The sequence below is a fragment of the Mus caroli genome, unplaced genomic scaffold (assembly GCF_978045245.1).
Source record: "Mus caroli unplaced genomic scaffold, Mus_caroli_1 scaffold_13, whole genome shotgun sequence".
Taxonomy (NCBI): domain Eukaryota; kingdom Metazoa; phylum Chordata; class Mammalia; order Rodentia; family Muridae; genus Mus; species Mus caroli.
The window spans coordinates 25,993,815-26,011,478 of NW_028227268.1; the positions used below are offsets into that span (position 1 = coordinate 25,993,815).

A 17,664-nucleotide genomic window follows, 5' to 3' on the forward strand; every position below is an offset into this window, starting at 1 on the left:
TGGGGGGGGGGGAGGAACCAGATCAGCAACTTTCCTAGAGTCCCATCCACCAAATATGTTACTCCATCCCTAGATCCAAGGGTGGGGGTTAAAGATATAAGAGGCAGGGGGCTTCAAGGCCTCAAGGATAACTGAAACAAATGCATGCATGCGTGTGTGTGTGTGTGTGTGTGTATGAAAAATATGTTTATGTACATATATACATACACACATATATTATATATATGTATAATATATATATTCCAGTCTTCACAAACTTGCTGATTTGGGGAAAGGCCTACTAGATACCTAGATGGATGCACCAGGCCTCAAACAAGGGGATTCAAGAAGGGCTGATGACTGAATGATAATAGTGACAAGAGATGATGGTCTCCTTGCTTTGTCTCCTGGGGAAGTCTGTATGAGAGTTGTGGGAGAGGGAAGAAGGGGAGGTGTATCCACACCACCTCATTTCCCCAGGGCCAGAAGAGACAAAGGCAAGTCCTAAGGGAGAAGGAAATACCAGGGGGTGGGCAGATCTCCTAGGGAAAGGTGACAAGGGAAAAAGTAAGAGGCCGATAGAAATGAAGAATCTGGAAATGGATGTAGTGGCCCCCGAGTCCAACTGCCAGCAACCTCCAGTTAGCTATGCCCCAGCTCCCCAGGCTAGATCCTTCAGGCTCCACACTCTCCTTCGTTATCCTCTGAAACAGGCTGAATTCAGAAGCTAGCACAAGTCTACCTCCCTCCTCCTTACTCTTGCTCCTCTTTAAAGAGCAAGAGATGGATCTTGGCCTCATGCTTAGAGATCCCAAGATTTTGGCCTAAATTCTGGGGCACCCAGTGAAAAAGAACATCAGCTTCTTCACCTTTACACATGAAAACACTCACCAGGTGAGAAGTAAAACAGCTCACCTCTCACACTGGGGTTCCCTGACACTGATGGAGACCAGACTAAAAGGCACACTTCTCCGAACCAGTCTCCCTCCCCGCAGTTGTCCCTGAATCCAGACCCTTCCCAGTTCCTTTTTTATGCAGATCAGACCAGACAGTGGGTGCCCCTTTCTGTCTCTTCAGATCTCTTTCAACCCAGAATCCCATTGAGAGGCTTCTATGATGGCCCTCAAATCCCCTGTTAACCAGGAAAGGCTAGAGCTCAGCTGTGACTTGGAGCAGAGTGTAGCATAAACTCCTGGATGCTGCCTGGGCTGGGGCCTGTGTTGCCACTCCAGGGGCTGATGCCATGGGTAATTTAACACCTGTACAGAATCACTCTAATTCTTCTGCTCAAAGGTTTACACTAAGCAGGCAAAGTTAAATATCACAGATATTAGTGACTATAAAGTCAACTAGCCTGACTCCAGCCAGGAGAGGAGCAGCCCACAGTGTGGACTTGGCAAGGCTCTGGTTCTCTGCCTCTCATCCATCACAAGTTTGGGGCACAGGACAGGAGGTCCCCAAGAAGCCACATCTGACTTTGCTTTTGGCCAGCAACCTCTTCTCTACATGAAGAACCAGGGGGAAGTTACCAGATCTCCCACTCTTGATCTGCACCCCAACTGCTCAGTCTTTGGCTGAAGATAAGGCAAAGAAACATATCCAACATTCTGGAACACTCTTCAACTTTCCAGGGCCACTTGGCTCCTAAAACATTTCTTTTCTAGAATGATTTAAGAGCGCTTCTCCCACTTTAGCCCCCAAACACACACACACACACACACACACACACACACACACACACAGGAGAAAGAAAGTGAAAAAAAGAGAGACAGAGTGAGAGAGGAAGAGAGACAGAGAGACAGACAGGGAGAGACAGACAGGGAGAGACAGAGACTGACTCTCACTGCCCAAGAAACTTTCTTTGTTTCAATAGGTCGAAGGAAGGCTCCTGGGGTGTGAATTCATTTCCTTGTTTTGTAGCCTAGAGAGTGGGGAGCCAGGGGTTCCAGCTTCTCTCCCTGCCCTTCACCCTTTTTCCAGCCTCCATTGTCTCCCCCAAGTTAGGTAGCTCCTTCTCCACCCTCGATACCCACGATACCCACCAAACCTTTAAGTACAGCTTTACTGCTCTGCTAGATTTCCCCCTGTCCCCTTATCAGTTGCATAACATTTCTGTTGGGTCTCCACTGAATACAAAAATCAGTGCCTTAAAGTCCTGTAATTTCTTCCAATGCTCCCACCTTTTTTTTCCACACACACCCCACCTTTTGCCTTCAGAATTGGGTTTGTTCACCCAGGGGAGGAGGTGGAAATGCCAAACTCCTAGGAGGAACTGCCGCAGAACACAGCATTACTTGCCGCTGGAATGTTGGCTCTATGGAGCTTGCAAATATCATTTTTCTATTAGGTCATGATCTTTGACTGGGTTTATATGCCAACGAGGCATTTCTGGTTTCCCAAAGTTATACAAATCTCATCTTAATTGATAATCACAGATGCTGTAATTTAGGACCTCCAGCTATAGAGCTTTCATATTAACTGCTGATGTATTACTGTAAATTGTCTGAAATAACCCAACTCCTGGGAGCAGAGCAGAGAGGGAGGCAGTGCCTCCCAAAGCGCCTCTCTCTCCTCGGCCACAGAACCAGCCCAGCTTCTACATCATTTTCTGTGAGAAATGATTTATCGAAGACATGGCCATAAACAACACAACTCACTCACAAACACATGCGGACGCTCGCGTGCACATGCACACACACACACACAATGGTTGGCATGCCGGCTGAGAAGCTGACACCCATATTGCTATAAATCAAGAAAAAGGTTGGAGGAGAGAGAGAGAGAGAGAGAGAGAGAGAGAGAGAGAGAGAGAGAAATATTCCTAAAATCTCTATGCAATGCCTCAATGGGTATGAACACAGAGCACCCTGTGAAGAGAAATGGCAGGAAATGAAGATGGCTATTTGTCACATTTTACGACAATAACATTAATAACAAACAATAAATTTACATGGACATATAAGGCGCGGTAGGTAGTGAGAAATCCCTTCTACTTACAGTACCCCAGCCCGCGGTGTGGTTCCAGCTGTGGGGATCTTTTACTGATGCCTCCCTTTCTTTCTCTCTCTCTCTCTCTCTCTTTCTCTCTCTCCCTCTCTTTTTTTTTCTCAGGGTACAGGCTTGTTTTTCAAAGGACAGTTGAATTGGACGTCAGAAACAGGGAGACCGAGCCTGCGATTTTCCTGACGAATACATATCTATTCTGCAACCTCGGCATTAATTATTTAATGAATCACGTGACCAGGAGGGGGAAGGGGGTCTTTCGATTTCAGGCTCAAAGGACCACTATGACCTTCCCCTTCAGGAGGAGAAATTTTCCTGTAAAATAGGTCCCCCCCCCATGCACCAATGGAATAGTAGCAAGGTCTCTCTCCCACAGGCACATCTATACGTACTCTGCTTATAGCTCCCTACCCCCACAGGCGCATACTTACCCACAGCCCACCTCTCCTCTCTCCCTTCGCCTCCTGCTTCTGCCTAGTTCCTAGAGGTGCAGAAACGTCTGCAGGGGCGACAGGGTGGGGGTGGGGTGGGCATTGAGTCCTTCTGCAAGCCCCTGGTTTTCTCTCTTCCTATTTGTATGCTTTAGAATTGAAATGCCAGTTCCAACTCCAGTCTGTCCCACACTACAGGGTATTTATTTTAGCAGGACCCCACTCCCTTCGAACTCATCAACAGTGTATCTAAGGGAAGCAGACAGGGAAAGGAAGACTCCATGCAAGTCCTTGCTACCTTGTACATATCAAGAGTGGGACTTCTTCCTGCTTTAATTCACTTTCTCATCTTTTGTGTTGTGCCTTTGAAAGGTCAGGAGCAAACATAGTGAAGGGATGGCTGGATCTCCCAGGATTGAGAATAATCAGGAGGGGGACTTTCCCCCTTAGCATTGTTACTCTCCTAAGGAGCCAAATGCTGCTGCTGATTTGATAATAAGCTCCAGAGACAAAGACCTAGGGACCAAGGATTCCATACAAAAGAAGAGGATACCGGGACTCTACCTATGCCCATCCCATCCCAGTCTTTGAAAACCACCAATGACAGTACCTGAAGTGGTGAAACAAGAGCTGACAAGAACAGATAGGGAAGCCTTGAAGCCTGCCTGGCAGCCTGCGGTCTATATTTCCAGGTGTTAGTGTCCTAGGCTTCCAATCAGCAGACAATGGAGACTGATCAATGAGGAAAAGATGGGGGTGATCCGTGTCAAAAGTGTTAAACATTAGGATAGGAGAAATCCATGCCCAAGGCGGGGAGGTGGACTGAGGGGGAGGGGGTATACGGACTCTTTCCTTTCAAGAATAAACATAGCTAAACAAACCCCAAACTCCACAAGTTATAAGTATGAATCTGAGTCCATAGCTGGGGCTGGGGGGTGGGGGGGGATACAAAGGGAAGTAAAAAGGCATTCCTAAGAAGCCTGGCGCTGCACATTCCCAGCCTTATCTACCTCAGCAGCTCTGGGGTAGCTGCGACCAGGCCGACAGGGCATCCGTGTAATGGAGAAGAATAAAGCCAATAGAGTAAGGGAGCCAGGGAATGAGGATGAAGGGCCTCCTCTGGTTTGTTTAGAAGGGTCTGAACCAAAAGCGACTCAATGAAGGTTAAGGACTTCTTCTTGTACCACACCCCAAAGAAACAGCCTCCCTAGTGTGCCTCGGAGGTTTCGAGGCAGCAGGACCCCTGCGGAAAGTGCTGGAAGCCTGCCCCTGCCCCATGGGGAGGGGGCGCCGGCGGGGCCCAGACTCTGTAGGGGGGGTGGTCAGCTTTGATTGTCCAGATCCAGAACACAGACTAGTATTGAATTCAGCCTGATGCGGATGAAGGCCTGCTCCCGGCTCCTGCGAGGCCACAGTCTACAAGGTCCCTAGCTACAAATCCATTAAAAGGAAAATTGTCCTTCAAAAACGAACAAGGTGGGGGTAAATGGAGGGAGAGGGGGGAGGGGCAGGGAGAGGAGAGAAGAGGAGAGAGAGAGAGAGAGAGAGAGAGAGAGAGAGAGAGAGAGAGATCACGAAGAAATGGCAATCTTTAAAACTGAAGATAGAAATCCTTAAAACGATGAAATTATTTTTTTAAGGACAAGAAAAAGGAGAGCCCTGCTACAGAAAGGAGAGGCCAGGCAGGTTCTGCTAAAGTATGCACACTCTTCGGATCCTGGGAAATGTCCATGTTCAAATAAACAAGCGCCTGAGCGCGAACTGAGCGCTTTCTTGCTGCCGATAAAGCGAACGTTTAGACTGAGGAAAGCGAGATTGATTTACGAATCTGAACGCGCCAGTTTTATGGCCGATCACAAATCCGTCAGCGCTCAACTCACGCTGGGAAACTTCCCAACTCAGTTTTCCAATCAAAACCGCCCCGTAGTCTCACCGCTTTCCAGGGAGACCCACCAGGCGCTGAAGCTGCCTCCAGGACCCTAGTGCGACTAAGCAGCCTCCGGCTCAGGCTGGCAGGCAAGCAACAGAAGAGAGCGAGTGCAAAGGGCCCAGGGAACTGGGGGAGAGGTCAAAAGATTGGAAGACCTCACTCGGGGGTGGCCACGAGAGATGTGGAAGGAGATCCCAGGCAGCCGCCAGCTCCAAAATGGTTCAGGTCTGGAAATGAGAAAAAGGGGGGATCTTTCGCTGCGGTGAGACGAGGCGAACGAACACATTTGGGGGACCCCAGATTTTCCCTTCTATTGTCACCCTTCTTCCTTTTGGTGAACCCCTGATTCTCAGAGATTTTTAAACTGCACAAAACAGCTTATAAAAGTTCTACGTGACTAGGTCTTTGTCACTTGGACCTAGAGAGCGTCCCCGTGATGGACAATCGGCCCGTTCGTTGAGTATCTTTACGGGCAGTAGGTGGCCATTATCAACAATATCAAAGGGTCCCAGTTTGCCTCTCAGCCCACCCCTTTCCTTCCTGAACCCACCCACCCACCCCAGTCCCTCCATTTATGCCACCCGGGGACAAAGAAAAAGCCAATGGCTCCTGTTATTTCTTGTCTGAGACAAGACTACCCAAATTACAGAAAAGATGTATACAGTGTGAGCAAGGAAGGCCTCACACGCGCTCCAGCAAAGCACTGTCTCTTCCTTTCTTAATTTAAGGAGAGCAGGTTCCTCTTCCCAACTAGGAAAAAAAAAAAAAAAAAAAGCAAAAAGCTTCTCCTGGTCACCTCTCCTTCCTTCCCTCTCCTTCCCTGTGTGCTGCTACTGAGATTTAATGCAGAAAATAGAACGCCGGTCACAGAAAAGGGGTCTTCACTCCAGCTTCCCCCCTTTAGCAAGTCTTCCACTTATCTCTTGACTTGAAAAGTTTCTACCAACTTTGGTTAGCACGGAAAACTGGGGCGTGGACGCGCGGAGCTACGTGCCAGAGGTCCTCCTTTCATCTCTCTTGCTCTACTGGTTATTGAGGTACCCAAGGACTTAGAAAAGGAAGATTGGGGTACGGGAGGTAAAGGTGTTTATAAAAACAGCTTCCTAAACAAAGGAACTTCAGAAAAGAGAGAGAGAGAGAATATGAAGAAATATCTCCAAGATAGTGTCCATGGTGGAAAGCCTTTCTCTCCAGCTCAGGAATTTATTCCTCTGATCTGTGACTGGTGACTGTCTGACCTCTCAGTATTGTATTCTTTAGTTCTCCTTCCCTCTGCTCGCTTTAAAGGAGGCAGAGAGAGAGAGAGAGAGAGAGAGAGAGAGAGAGAGAGAGAGAGAGAGAGAGAGAGAGAGAAGCAAAACACTCTCCAAATGGAGTTGGGATAGGGATGGGGGGCTTTATATAGACAGATCAGCACCAGTACTCCCTACCCACAGGACTTCTGGGCTAACTTAAAAAGGCAAAACAAAAACAAACAAAACTCCACCTTTCTTCCCAATCCACGACAATAGAAAAAATGATCCATAAATTCTGAGCTAGCAAAGCATTTGGGGACCACAGGGGGAATAAAGAAGCTAGGAACCCTGAAGAGGTGTGACTTTCCCTCTGGGGCAGGAAGCAAGAGCTAGCACAATGTCCAGTCTCAGAGAGGTCAAGGGGCTTCCGAGGTCATTTTGTGGTTCTAATACCAAGCTAATCGCCTAGAAAACGTGGCCTCTCCATGAACTCTTCCTCCTGCCATCCTCCCGCCTCCAAACGCTCTCTCAGTGAGGCCTGGGGGAAAAGGGGACAGCACATTCGGGTCTAATGCAGAGTCTACCAATTCCCCAGCCTGAGAAGTAAGGCCCCCAGAGGAAGAACAGAGCCCCCAACCCAGAAGCAAAAAGAAAAGAAACTGAACACGGGAGACTCCAGGAGGCCTGGAGTGTGAGGTGGATGGGATTGGGTGGGGGGCAGAACAAAAGAGAATTTCTGCTGCTTCCATGCACCTGGTCCTGAGCAGTTTCTTTTTCAAGGAGCAAAGATTTATCTAGAATCCCAAACTAGACACAAGAAGAAAACCCAACCAAATCCACTCCTATCAGTTCCAAGGCTAGGGGACTCCGTTCAAGAACTGGATTCCATTTTTTTTTTAAAGGAGACTTCAGTGACAACATCTCACTGGTAAATAGTGTAGACAATCAGAGTCCCAGGACACAGGCACACACACACGCACACACACACACACACACACACACACACACACACACACAGAGAGAGAGAGAGAGAGAGAGAGAGAGAGAGAGAGAGAGAGAGCGCTCTCCCTGGGCCTGTCTGCATTTTTCAAAACCAGAGAAACACTTCTGAACAGCCTTACAAACAGCCTCTCTGGTGTTTTTCAGGAACCCTGACACCTCCATCCTGACCAGTTCAAACACTCTCCAGGTGTCCAGGCCTCTCTCTTCTCTGTCTCTCCTTTTCTCCCCAAACATCAGTCATCATAAAAGGCAGCAAACCTGCTCAAGCATCCTCCATAAAATAAAACCCACAAAGATAGTTGCAAAAGAAAGAGGAGGTGAGAGGTTTTCTTTTTCTTTTACTTGTGAAAAGAGCCCATAAAATGATTTAAAAAAATAAAAAGTGAAAAAGCCAGCCCAAGCCAGGGCTTTGTTACCTCTGAGCCTCTTGCTCGCTCTCGCCTGAGCTCCTCTGGTCCCATTCATGACGAAAGGAAGGCTTCTTCCAAAACTGAGAGAAAAAAGTTTTCAACTTTATGGCTCCAAAATTTTTCCCCCTTGCCGATCCGGGGAGAGACGGCTAACACTTTTTTCCCCCAACAGCCGGTCTGCGGAGATTTGCTGTTGAATAATGACAAAGGAGAGAGGATACGTATTTAAAGAAAAGAAGTGATTAATGGTTTTCTGTATAATTCTCACATTTTTCTTAGCTCTTGTCTACACAGAATGGCTGTGAACTTTAAGCTCTATAGAAATCTTCGGTCCGTCCTCAGCCTCCTCCTCCTCTTCTTCTTCTCCTTCTTTTTAAAGATTCTATTCATACCTTCCAAGAAGCAGCTTTGACTTGATTCTTTAGAGACATCCCTGGGGGGAGGCCTTATGGTTTTTAAGAACTATTTTTCCCTCAACTAAGGGTTGTCTTATCTCCTTAGCTAGAACATTACACCACACCCAAGACAAAGCTAACCCTCTCATCCTCCTCCAGGGCTACAGGCAACTCTTTCTTTCTCCCATCCTTCTTTCCTTTCTCTTAAAAACTGGTCTTCTGGTTTCATTCTAAGGGGCATTTCTACTGTGCTGGGGATACTGGCCCGATGGGCTCCCAGGCCTACTCAGATTCCTGCTAACCTTACAGGCTAACCAGAGAGACGTAAAATAAACAACAATCAAACATGTGCAAGAGGTTGGCTCTTTATTTTCTGGAAAGAAATGGAACAACAACAACAACAAAAAAAAAACCGAAATGACTTTTGACTGTGGAGCTTCCTGGAGGCAACATGGCTGCATCCTGGGCCATGACAGGCTCACAGAAGCCAGGTTTAGAACTTCAGGCCTTAGAACTTCTTGGCTGTGATACACAAAAGTGACCCAGACCTGGTCTAGGTCTCTGAGGATCACCTGCACTCCCCCCCCATTCCGTTCTAGGGGGTTATTGGGACCTCAGAGACAGACAGCTATTTGGTCCCCAGCCTTACTTTCGATACTTTCTATGAGAAAGAAAATGAAAATTAATACAGGAGCAGGGCTTCACAAAAGAGCCCATTTGTCTTCTTGATTATCTATTTGCTTGTCAGAGTTTGAGCTATGGCACCGGCTAGTTCCTTTGTAATATAAAAATACTCAGAAACCCTGCAAACACCCAGAAACATCTGTGCAAAAAATTAGACTCATTAAAGCCTTAAACACCTCAAAGGAAAGTGATACCTTCTTATTGCGGGGAGGAAAGAGGCTGGCCTCGTGGAGTCCTTTCTCGAACTTTAATAACCAAAGAGCCGTCTGTCTAGAAGGAGACAGCTTAACTGCATTTTATTTGCTTATGACAAATAAATCCCCATATGAAAGACTTTGCCCTACTTAATCCTCTGTTGTCCTACAATGAAACACACACACACACACCCCTTGGGGACTGGAATCAGCCCTCCCAATCCTTGTGATTCATTTTTGGACTGGATGGGGGAAATTTTTTTAAGTCTAAAACAAAACACATCCACCCCAAAGGGAAAACAAACCAGCGTCCACACCTTAGAAGCTTCTGAAAAAGAAAGTCCTGATGGAGTTTTAAAAGGAGAGAGAGAGAGAGAGAGAGAGAGAGAGAGAGAGAGAGAGAGAGAGAGGACTTAATTGTGAGGCCATACCCTCTAGGATGCTTGGCACACACACTGGGGGGGGGCACTTGCTCACACCCTTAACTTCAACATTGCAACAAAACCACGATGTAATGGTCACAAGAAACCAAACATTTATTTCTGTTGTCACTCTGTACAGGACACAAATTTTCACACCAACAAAAGGTTCTAGGCTCAGGCAGCCCCAGAGGTAGGAAGGGGCCTGGTTTTGGAATGTCAGAAAGAGAACAGGAGAGAGGACACACATGACATAAAATAATAATAATAATAATAATATTAATAATAATAATAATAAACGATGCAACAATGGTAACAACGGGAGAGGGTTCTGCAAGGTTGTCCTTCCAGAGTAGGAGGGCCACAGTATTTTATTTCCTAATTTCACATTCATTTGTAACCTAAGAGAAGGTCTTGACTCTACTACTGTGAACTACCCAGAAGACATTCCCAGCTCCCAGAACTCAACTGCCCCTCGCCTTGCCAGGCCTGGCTGGACCTTCTAGCAGAAGGCCCAATTGCTATCTTTCTTTTTTCATTTTCATTTATTTCTTGGGCTCGGATTTGGGAACCCACGTTGTGCAGACCACCCTTCAATTCCCTCCTGTTCCCCCTTCTAAGTCTATGGTGGAAGGGAGTGAGCAGTCTTCCCATCCCACCCTCCACACCCTAAAGTGGGTACAGACAGGGAGGAAAGTTATGTGTGTGTGTGTTTGTTACCGTGGCCAAAACACTGTGCTATCTGGCAGTCTGAGGGTGCATTCGCTGGGTGTCAGGAGTAGGGGACAAAGAAAGAAAATCCAGGCTGTGATCCAGCAGCGACAGCAGCAGAGGCGGCGGCAGCGGCCGAGCCTGGCCTCATTTGTTAGCCAAGTGTCGAGGTAATGGTCGCCACCGAAGCTCGCTCGCTCGTCTTCTCCTCGGCAGAGTAAACAAGACAGATGGGCCCGGGCCTGGCGTGATTAAAGATGAAGCCTGGATCTATCTTCACCAAAGCTGAAAACCAGGCGCAGCAGACTCCTCCATTTCTCTTCTGTCTTTTCCTTTCTTCCTCCTTTTCTTGCTTCCTTCCTTCTTTTTCTTCTCTCTCTCTCTCTCTCTCTCTCTCTCTCTCTTTCTTTTTTTTTTTTTTAGGAAGAAAGCAAGAGACTCGAATCTTGTTTCCGAAGGACTTTACCCGGTTCCCTATTGTTCTTTCTATAAATAAGGCTTCCCTACCCCCCTTCTCTGTGTTTATTCCTTATAGATAAAGTGAGGGTAGGGTAGATAAATTTTTCTGGGCTCAAGCCCGGGGACCCTCCCATACCCCGCACCCCCTTCGGTGCTCGCTGTTCCCCCCCGCCCCCCATGTTCGAACTCCTGCTTGGGGGGGCACTAGAGCGCAGGGGGGCCTCCGTTGGGCCGGCCAGGGGGGCCTCCGGCTGCGCCCGCGGTGCCACCCGAGCGGATCTTGGTGTTGGGCAACTTGTGGTCTTTTTTCCACTTCATGCGCCGATTCTGGAACCAGATCTTGATCTGGCGCTCGGACAGGCAGAGCGCGTGGGCAATCTCCACCCTCCGGCGGCGCGTCAGGTAGCGATTGTAGTGAAACTCCTTCTCCAGTTCCAGGACCTGCTGGCGAGTGTAGGCGGTCCGAGAGCGCTTGGGCTCCCCGCCGGCGTAATTGGGGTTTACTGGACACACACAGAGAGAGAGGGGGAGAAAGAGAAAGTTTTATTGCCCCCGAAAGGGAGGAGGGAAACCCTTTCTTCCTTCCAGCTAACACCGAGCCTCCTGCTTCCACTACCTCATCTTGGAGGGAGGGGGTCGAAAAAGGAAGACCCGTGAAAGAGAAACAAAAAATCCTCAAACTTTTGGAGGGCTGTACCGTTGTCCTTGTTGCCTGGGGGAGGGGCACTGTGAGGAATCTTGGAAAGATTTTCATCTCACTCTTTGGCTTGAGGACCCCGGGTGGGAGAATGGCGTGGGGTAGTGGGAGGGGTGTTGCCCTAGAACTTTCCCCGGCTTAGTTCCCACCCTCACTGCTCAGATTCCAAGCAGCGCCTTCCCCTTAGTAAAAACTTTTGCCCACTTCTCCAGCCAAGGTACCAGATTGGAAGAAAGGGGGGGGGGGAAGAAATCCAGGAAGTTGATTCAACTCTGTGCTTAAATAGGGATTACCTCCTCCTCCTCCTCCTCCTTCTCCTCCCCTCCTCCCACACCCCTCCCCAACTTCCAACTTTACTGGGACTGCGAATCCCTGGCGAAAAAGTCGCTGGGAGAATGAAGAAGAGGATGACTTCAAAGGCGCAGGGCCCACTAGGCCATAAAAATTTATGGGCGATGTAATTATGTGGCTCTGAAAACAGGAGACCGTAAATCTCTGGCAATGGCGAGTTTATAGCGGGGACAATTGGCTTCCCCTCGCTCCCTCCCCCACATGCCTCGGAGGTCCCTTCACTGTAAAGCGCCGGGGGTGGGAGGGGAAGGGGTGCCCACGCACTCACCCGTGCTCACGTGAACTTTGCGCATCCAGGGGTAGACGACGGGCTCTTTGCACGCGGAGTGGGACGGGCTGGGATGCAGGGGGTTCTGGGCGCAGGGAGGCGGCGGGGGGCTGCTGCTGACCGCCTCGCTGCGCTGCCCGGGCTCCGGGAGGAGGGCCCCGGCTGTTGGCTGCACGGGAGCCCGAGGGGACAGCCCGGGCGGTGGCGGGGGCGGCGGGGGCGGCGGAGGTGGCGGGGGCCCGGGGTCTCGGCAGGCCGCGTAGCGCTGCACAGTGCACGGAGCCCGGCGCCCAAAGGCCGCCTCCGGCTGGAAGCCGCTCTCTCGCCTCTGGCCGCCGGCGTAGTACCCGGGCGAGTGGTCGCTGGGTAGGTAATCGCTCTGTGAATACTCCTCGCACGGAGGGAACTTGGGGTCGACATAGTTTGAGTTGATCAAAAAGGAACTCATAGCCATTAATTTCTGGGAATTGCCCACAAAATATACTAAAATTTATTCCGACCCCTGACTCGTTTTCCTGTTTCCGAAAGCCCTCCTACTTACTGTCAAGTGAACAAAGTTAGAGGCCCACGTGATCCTCCGAGCCAATGGCCACTCGGCCTGCGATTCCCGGATAAGGAAATCTGCTCACCCGGACCCTACTCCAGCCAAAGAGGTTTATTTCCCCTTCTCTACCCCTCCCCACCCACCCAACACCAGGATTTACATAGGGCTCCCGCGGGGCGACCCCCTCCTCGCCTGGCTTTCTCCACAACAGAGAGGGGTGATGAACTAAGAAAGAGTGAGCAGGTTAATTGGAGGGCCTGTTTGGGGGTGAGGGGGCTGGGCAGAGCACAATCCCTGCATCCCTCAGAAGTTGGGGCTCCGGGTGTAGCCCCCACCCCTGCCCTACCTAACCTCCACCAACCGTTCTCTGACTCCCATAGGGCCCCATCTCCTCCCCAGGATAAGAGGGAGCTCACGTACTAGATGTCTGTGTGGGGTTTTAAGTGGTTGGCCGACCAGGGAGCGCCTTCTTGAAATGGGTACCCACTAGGTCATAGGGGCGCTGAGCTTGGGGCTTCTCAGTGCAGCCAGATGGGGAGGGGTAGGAGGTGAGTGAGGAGGCGTCGGGAGCTAGAAGGCGGGTGCGCAGAGGGACTTGTCAGAGATGAATGGAACCGCGAGCGGATCGATAGGAAATTCACGCACTAATTCGGGGAGACTTCGCCTTCCAAATCGCATTTAGCTGCACTATGAGCATCGCTGTGTCCGTCAGTCTGTCCTCCTCACCACTCCCTCCCTTTAACCCACAAGGCCCAAGGTCAGAGGAACGGCTCGACTCCCTCCACTAAAGACAGAAGATACAATGAAACCAAACCAAACCCGCAAGTTTCTAAAACCAATTGAATAGTAATTTGCTAATTCCAGATTCATCGAAGCAATGCTAACCAAGAGTTCTAATTGCCGCTAAAGCCGCCGCCTCTTGTCAGTGTGGCAGAAAGAAATTTCACAACCTTGAATACTAAGTAAAGGAGCCCTAGCTGTGACGCCCCCACCAACATCACACGCACAAGAACACCCATGGCAACCTTATATTTTCAGGGCATCTTGTCTTGAATTCAACGAAACAGCAATCTCCGCATCTGTTTAAAAAGCAAATTTCCTTTGCCTTTGCACACTGCAGCATTCAGCAATCTTTTTTTCCTCCTCATAATTTCCAATAAAGCCCCCTGGACCCAGAATAAAAATAGGTAGGTTGGGGCTTAAGGATAAATTCTAAAACACCAGTAATATTAATCTCTTGAGTGAACAAGGACCCAAGCTTCCAGGGGTGGGCATGGGGGCACCTCAGGTAGATGAGATTTCTCCCTCATCGGTTGAGGGAGGAAAAGAAAAGGAGTCTTCTTGAAGGCAGTCACTGGATTGTCCTCATTTAGACAATAATCTATTTTTCTTCTGGGAAAGAATATGAGCGGAGTGTTTATGTCAACTACATATTCCCCTAGATACGAATTTGTGACCACAAAATTCCTTACACAAATTCGGATCTACAGGGTATATACAGAAGACAGACAGGTCTTCTTGGCCCAGGAAATTTCCAGTTCTCTTACTTTCCGTGCGTTCTTCTTTTGGGTGTGATCTGAATGTTTTCATTTTTATTTCGTTTTGTTTTAATTTTGAGCTCTGGGAGCAGAAAAAGTCACTGTGGGTCCGTTCTTGGGATTACAAGGGGTTTCAACTTTCTATTCAAAAAAATAAAATAAGATTTTTTTTTAAAAAGGCAGCTGTTGTGCAAAGGGACTCGAACCTCGTGGCTGCCGCGCGACTTTCGGTGGCGCATGAATTATTAGATGTAAACATTAGCTAAGCACAAAAGAAGGAAGGGTCATCCTGAGGCTGCCTCGAAGTCAGAATCAGGCCTTTCTGGGTGCCCTCGGCCCCTCCCCTCCCCCCATGACTTTTTTTTTAAAGAAAAAAATACAAAACCCCAAATAGGCTCCTCCCTTGCCCCCACAGCCTTTAGTTTGTGATCAAACGCATATATAGATATTTTCCAAAGCAAAGGGAGGAGGGAGAGGTGTCTGGGTGTGAAGGGGGTGTAATAAAAGTCCTTTAGGAAAAAAGTGAATGCTAAAAAGAGAAACAGCTGTGAGGAAAAATGCTGGGAGACCAAACAGATGCCCCCCCCCTATATTTAATGACGGGCAATTCCGTTTACAACCTGAGAAGAAGATCAAAGGCAGTTCATTTCCGAATGAAGGGCAATGAGGAACCATAAAAGTTGCAGCTAGATGATGTGCAGGCCCCTCCCAACCTCACATATCCCCCATACCTCCTGGAGGCTGGAATAAGGGGACACCCCCCTAGAGGTGTGAGGGGGACCCCACTACCCACACCTTACTCCAGGCAAGGATCCTCTGTCTAGAGGCTCACTAACTGGGCCCATCCACCTGCTTGGGTTGCTGGCAGTGGGGCCAAAATGGGATTCTGGGGTTTCTGAGTGAACTTCCTGAAGCTCCCACTAACTGTTGATTTTTCTAAACTGAAAAAATGAGAAATTGAGCTGGAAGGATCTGGAGTTTAGACTGGCAGAGCTGTGACCAGGTGAGGGCAAGTGTGTCTGGCAGAGTCTTCCTCACCATCACCATTGCTATAGCACCCTAGGCTTGGGGGATACTTCTGCCCTTACTGAGTAAATTATAACACTGTCAATTTCATGAACATACACAAACAAGCCAAACCCACGCATGCACACACCAGGAACCCTTGCAAATGGGCAGGAGAGCTCCCACCTGCAGGCAACTGGGTCCAGAGACCTCAGTCTTTGTTGTTGTTGTTGTGGTTGTTGTTGTTGTTGTTGCTGTTGTTATTGTTAAACCTCATAGATCTAGGCATGACAATGTTGTCCTCTGGGTTTGTTTTCTAACCCCAATGCCCTCCTATAGGCCAGATTCATACTTAACTGGAGAGAAAGTCAGAGAAAATACATTGTAGTTTTGATCTTCATCAAAGATGGGGTTCAATTTAGTCACCCATAGACAAAGTGTGCTGCTTTAACCCTAGCACCAAGCAAGAACAGTCTTCTCAAAAGGTATTTAGAAGTACCACGACCCACTTCAATGTCCAAGGCCCCTCCCCTATCCCATATCTCCTGCCCTGCTCTTGAATACTGGCCTAACTCTGTTTCAGAGAGCAACTAGTCTACATTTTGCCGATCTATACTTTAACAAGGGATGTGGCCCAGGTTTCCTGAGCTCCAAGGGAGAGGAATAGGGATAGAGAGATGCAAAGCTGGGTATGGTTGAACCTAGGGCCCGCGCACTGAGATGTTCGCTTTTAGGAGAGCCACCACCTGCCCTCCCACCAAGGCGCAGCAGCAACCCCCATCCACACTCCCTCCCTGTGTAGACGCCAGGGGCGGAAGACAGGATTTATCTGCAAGCCCAGGACAGGTTTCATTGCAGCTACAAGCAGCCTCACCTCTCTATGCCTAGAATACCAACAACAATAACAATAACAATGAAAACACGCAGAGCCAGGGGCTTGGGCACGCTCTCTAACCCTATCTCTAGTGCTCCGGGTCCTTTAGAGGCCACTTGGCCGCCTTCTCCTGGCAGCCACAGGTTGCTAGTGTGACCCCTCGCTACCCAGCCCACCCCTTCTCCGCCATCACAGGCCTACCCCCAGCACAGAAAAATCATCTACCTTTTATGGGCGAGTTGGAAGGGAAACAGAGAGGAACAGGAACCCGAGGGCCAACCGGAGGTCAGTCTCTAGCGGGTCCGGGCACCCCAAGCGCGCTGAGCATAGCAAGGGCCTGAGCCAGCAAGAGTACTCACCCAGCCGCTCCCCGCCTGCATCAAGCCGACCGGCCGTGGCCCGCTGAGCAACAGCGGAGCTCGCTCCTGTCCACTATTGTGTATCCGGAAAACCGAACCGCGGCTGCGGGCAGAGGAACCACAGGCCCCCTCGGAGGCCGGAAAAGGACTTTTTTTTTTTTTTTTGATGTGTTTTTGTTTTTGAAGAGCAAGTTTTCGTATTAATCTCATACTTTGGCAGTCTTTGTTAAACAGCAGGCGCGTCACGAGGTTCTCGAACATTTTAATAATTTTTAGACGCCGTGACCTGCGGTTCACCCCTCTCCGGGCCTCCCCCACGAGCAGGCAGTTAGTATAATATGCTCACGCAGTTCGCTCGGTCATATTGAATTTTGCGCAGGTCATTACTTGGGAGAAAAACGACAGAGCAGGATTTGATTCAGCTTACCCTCTCCAGTTCTACTTTTCTCTGTTCCCCCACCCACCCCCGCCCCCCAAAAGTCTCCATTCCAATGCGATTCAGGCTGACCCACCCTTGCTTTGATTTTTCCATCATTCCAATATTTTTGCCAGCTCCGGTGCCCAGCACTGAGAGCAAGACCGTGTGACCCCGTGGAGGGAATCCTTCGGAGGCCCGAACCAACTATGCTGGCACTGGCATCTGAAGGGCAGAGAGAGTGTCACTGGGCATCTAAACCCTAGAAAGCAGGCCTCAGTCAACGGTTTCCTTCTCTGGCACGTCTGGGATGTCACCCTAAATGCTTGCACTCTGCAGGGCTTGAGTCAACTGAGACTTCTTCGTCCACTCTGTCGCCCCAAATGTCAGATACAGGGACACTTTTAAAACTTGGAGGCCCCAGAGTTCCAGACTTTCCCACCTCTCTGGATGGAGCAATTAATCCACAGCAGAGCCCATTCGGGAAATCGAGAGCCCTGGGAGATAGGCTGGATTGCACTGCTGGAAGCTGAGGCTGGAAGCTTGAGGACCTGGCTTTCAGAGGCTGTAGTTGTCCCTAAAAACAAAATACTCCCTCATCCGTGGTTCTCACTCATTCAGCCACACTGTCCCCCCCTCCCCCAAGACCAAGGTTTTAAAATCTGGTGGAATGTCAATGTCTATAATAGCTTTCCCTTTCTCTGGCCCCCAGCAGACTGGTTGAGTTAAGCCAGATGACTCTTCTTCCAGGCTGTTTAGGA

The 17,664-nt window shown here is 49.3% G+C and overlaps 2 protein-coding genes across 2 annotated transcripts in view; both read right to left on the bottom strand.

Moving 5' to 3' along the window:
• Hoxb3 (homeobox B3) overlaps positions 1–17,664 on the bottom strand; it is a 53,473-nt gene that overhangs the window by 15,004 nt on the left and 20,805 nt on the right. The window contains exon 2 of the mRNA XM_029483438.2: positions 7,997–8,180. The gene's annotated coding sequence lies outside the window, so the exon portion shown is untranslated. The remainder of the gene's footprint in view (positions 1–7,996; positions 8,181–17,664) is intronic.
• Hoxb4 (homeobox B4) lies at positions 11,045–12,793 on the bottom strand. The gene is made up of 2 exons (XM_021175663.3): positions 12,169–12,793; positions 11,045–11,355 (listed from the first exon to the last, which is right to left on the bottom strand). Exons 1-2 carry the CDS (start codon positions 12,620–12,622, stop codon positions 11,057–11,059), a joined length of 753 nt encoding a protein of 250 aa, XP_021031322.1. The 5' UTR covers positions 12,623–12,793; the 3' UTR covers positions 11,045–11,056.

What these genes read in the sequence shown, in the direction of transcription:
- Hoxb4 (XM_021175663.3), bottom strand. Translation starts at nt 12,622, where the DNA reads ATGGCTATGAGTTCCTTTTTGATCAACTCAAACTATGTCGACCCCAAG. An exon ending in CAAAGTTCACGTGAGCACGG is followed by an intron (nt 11,356 to 12,168) that starts GTGAGTGCGTGG and finishes GTGTGTGTCCAG; the next exon opens with TAAACCCCAATTACGCCGGC.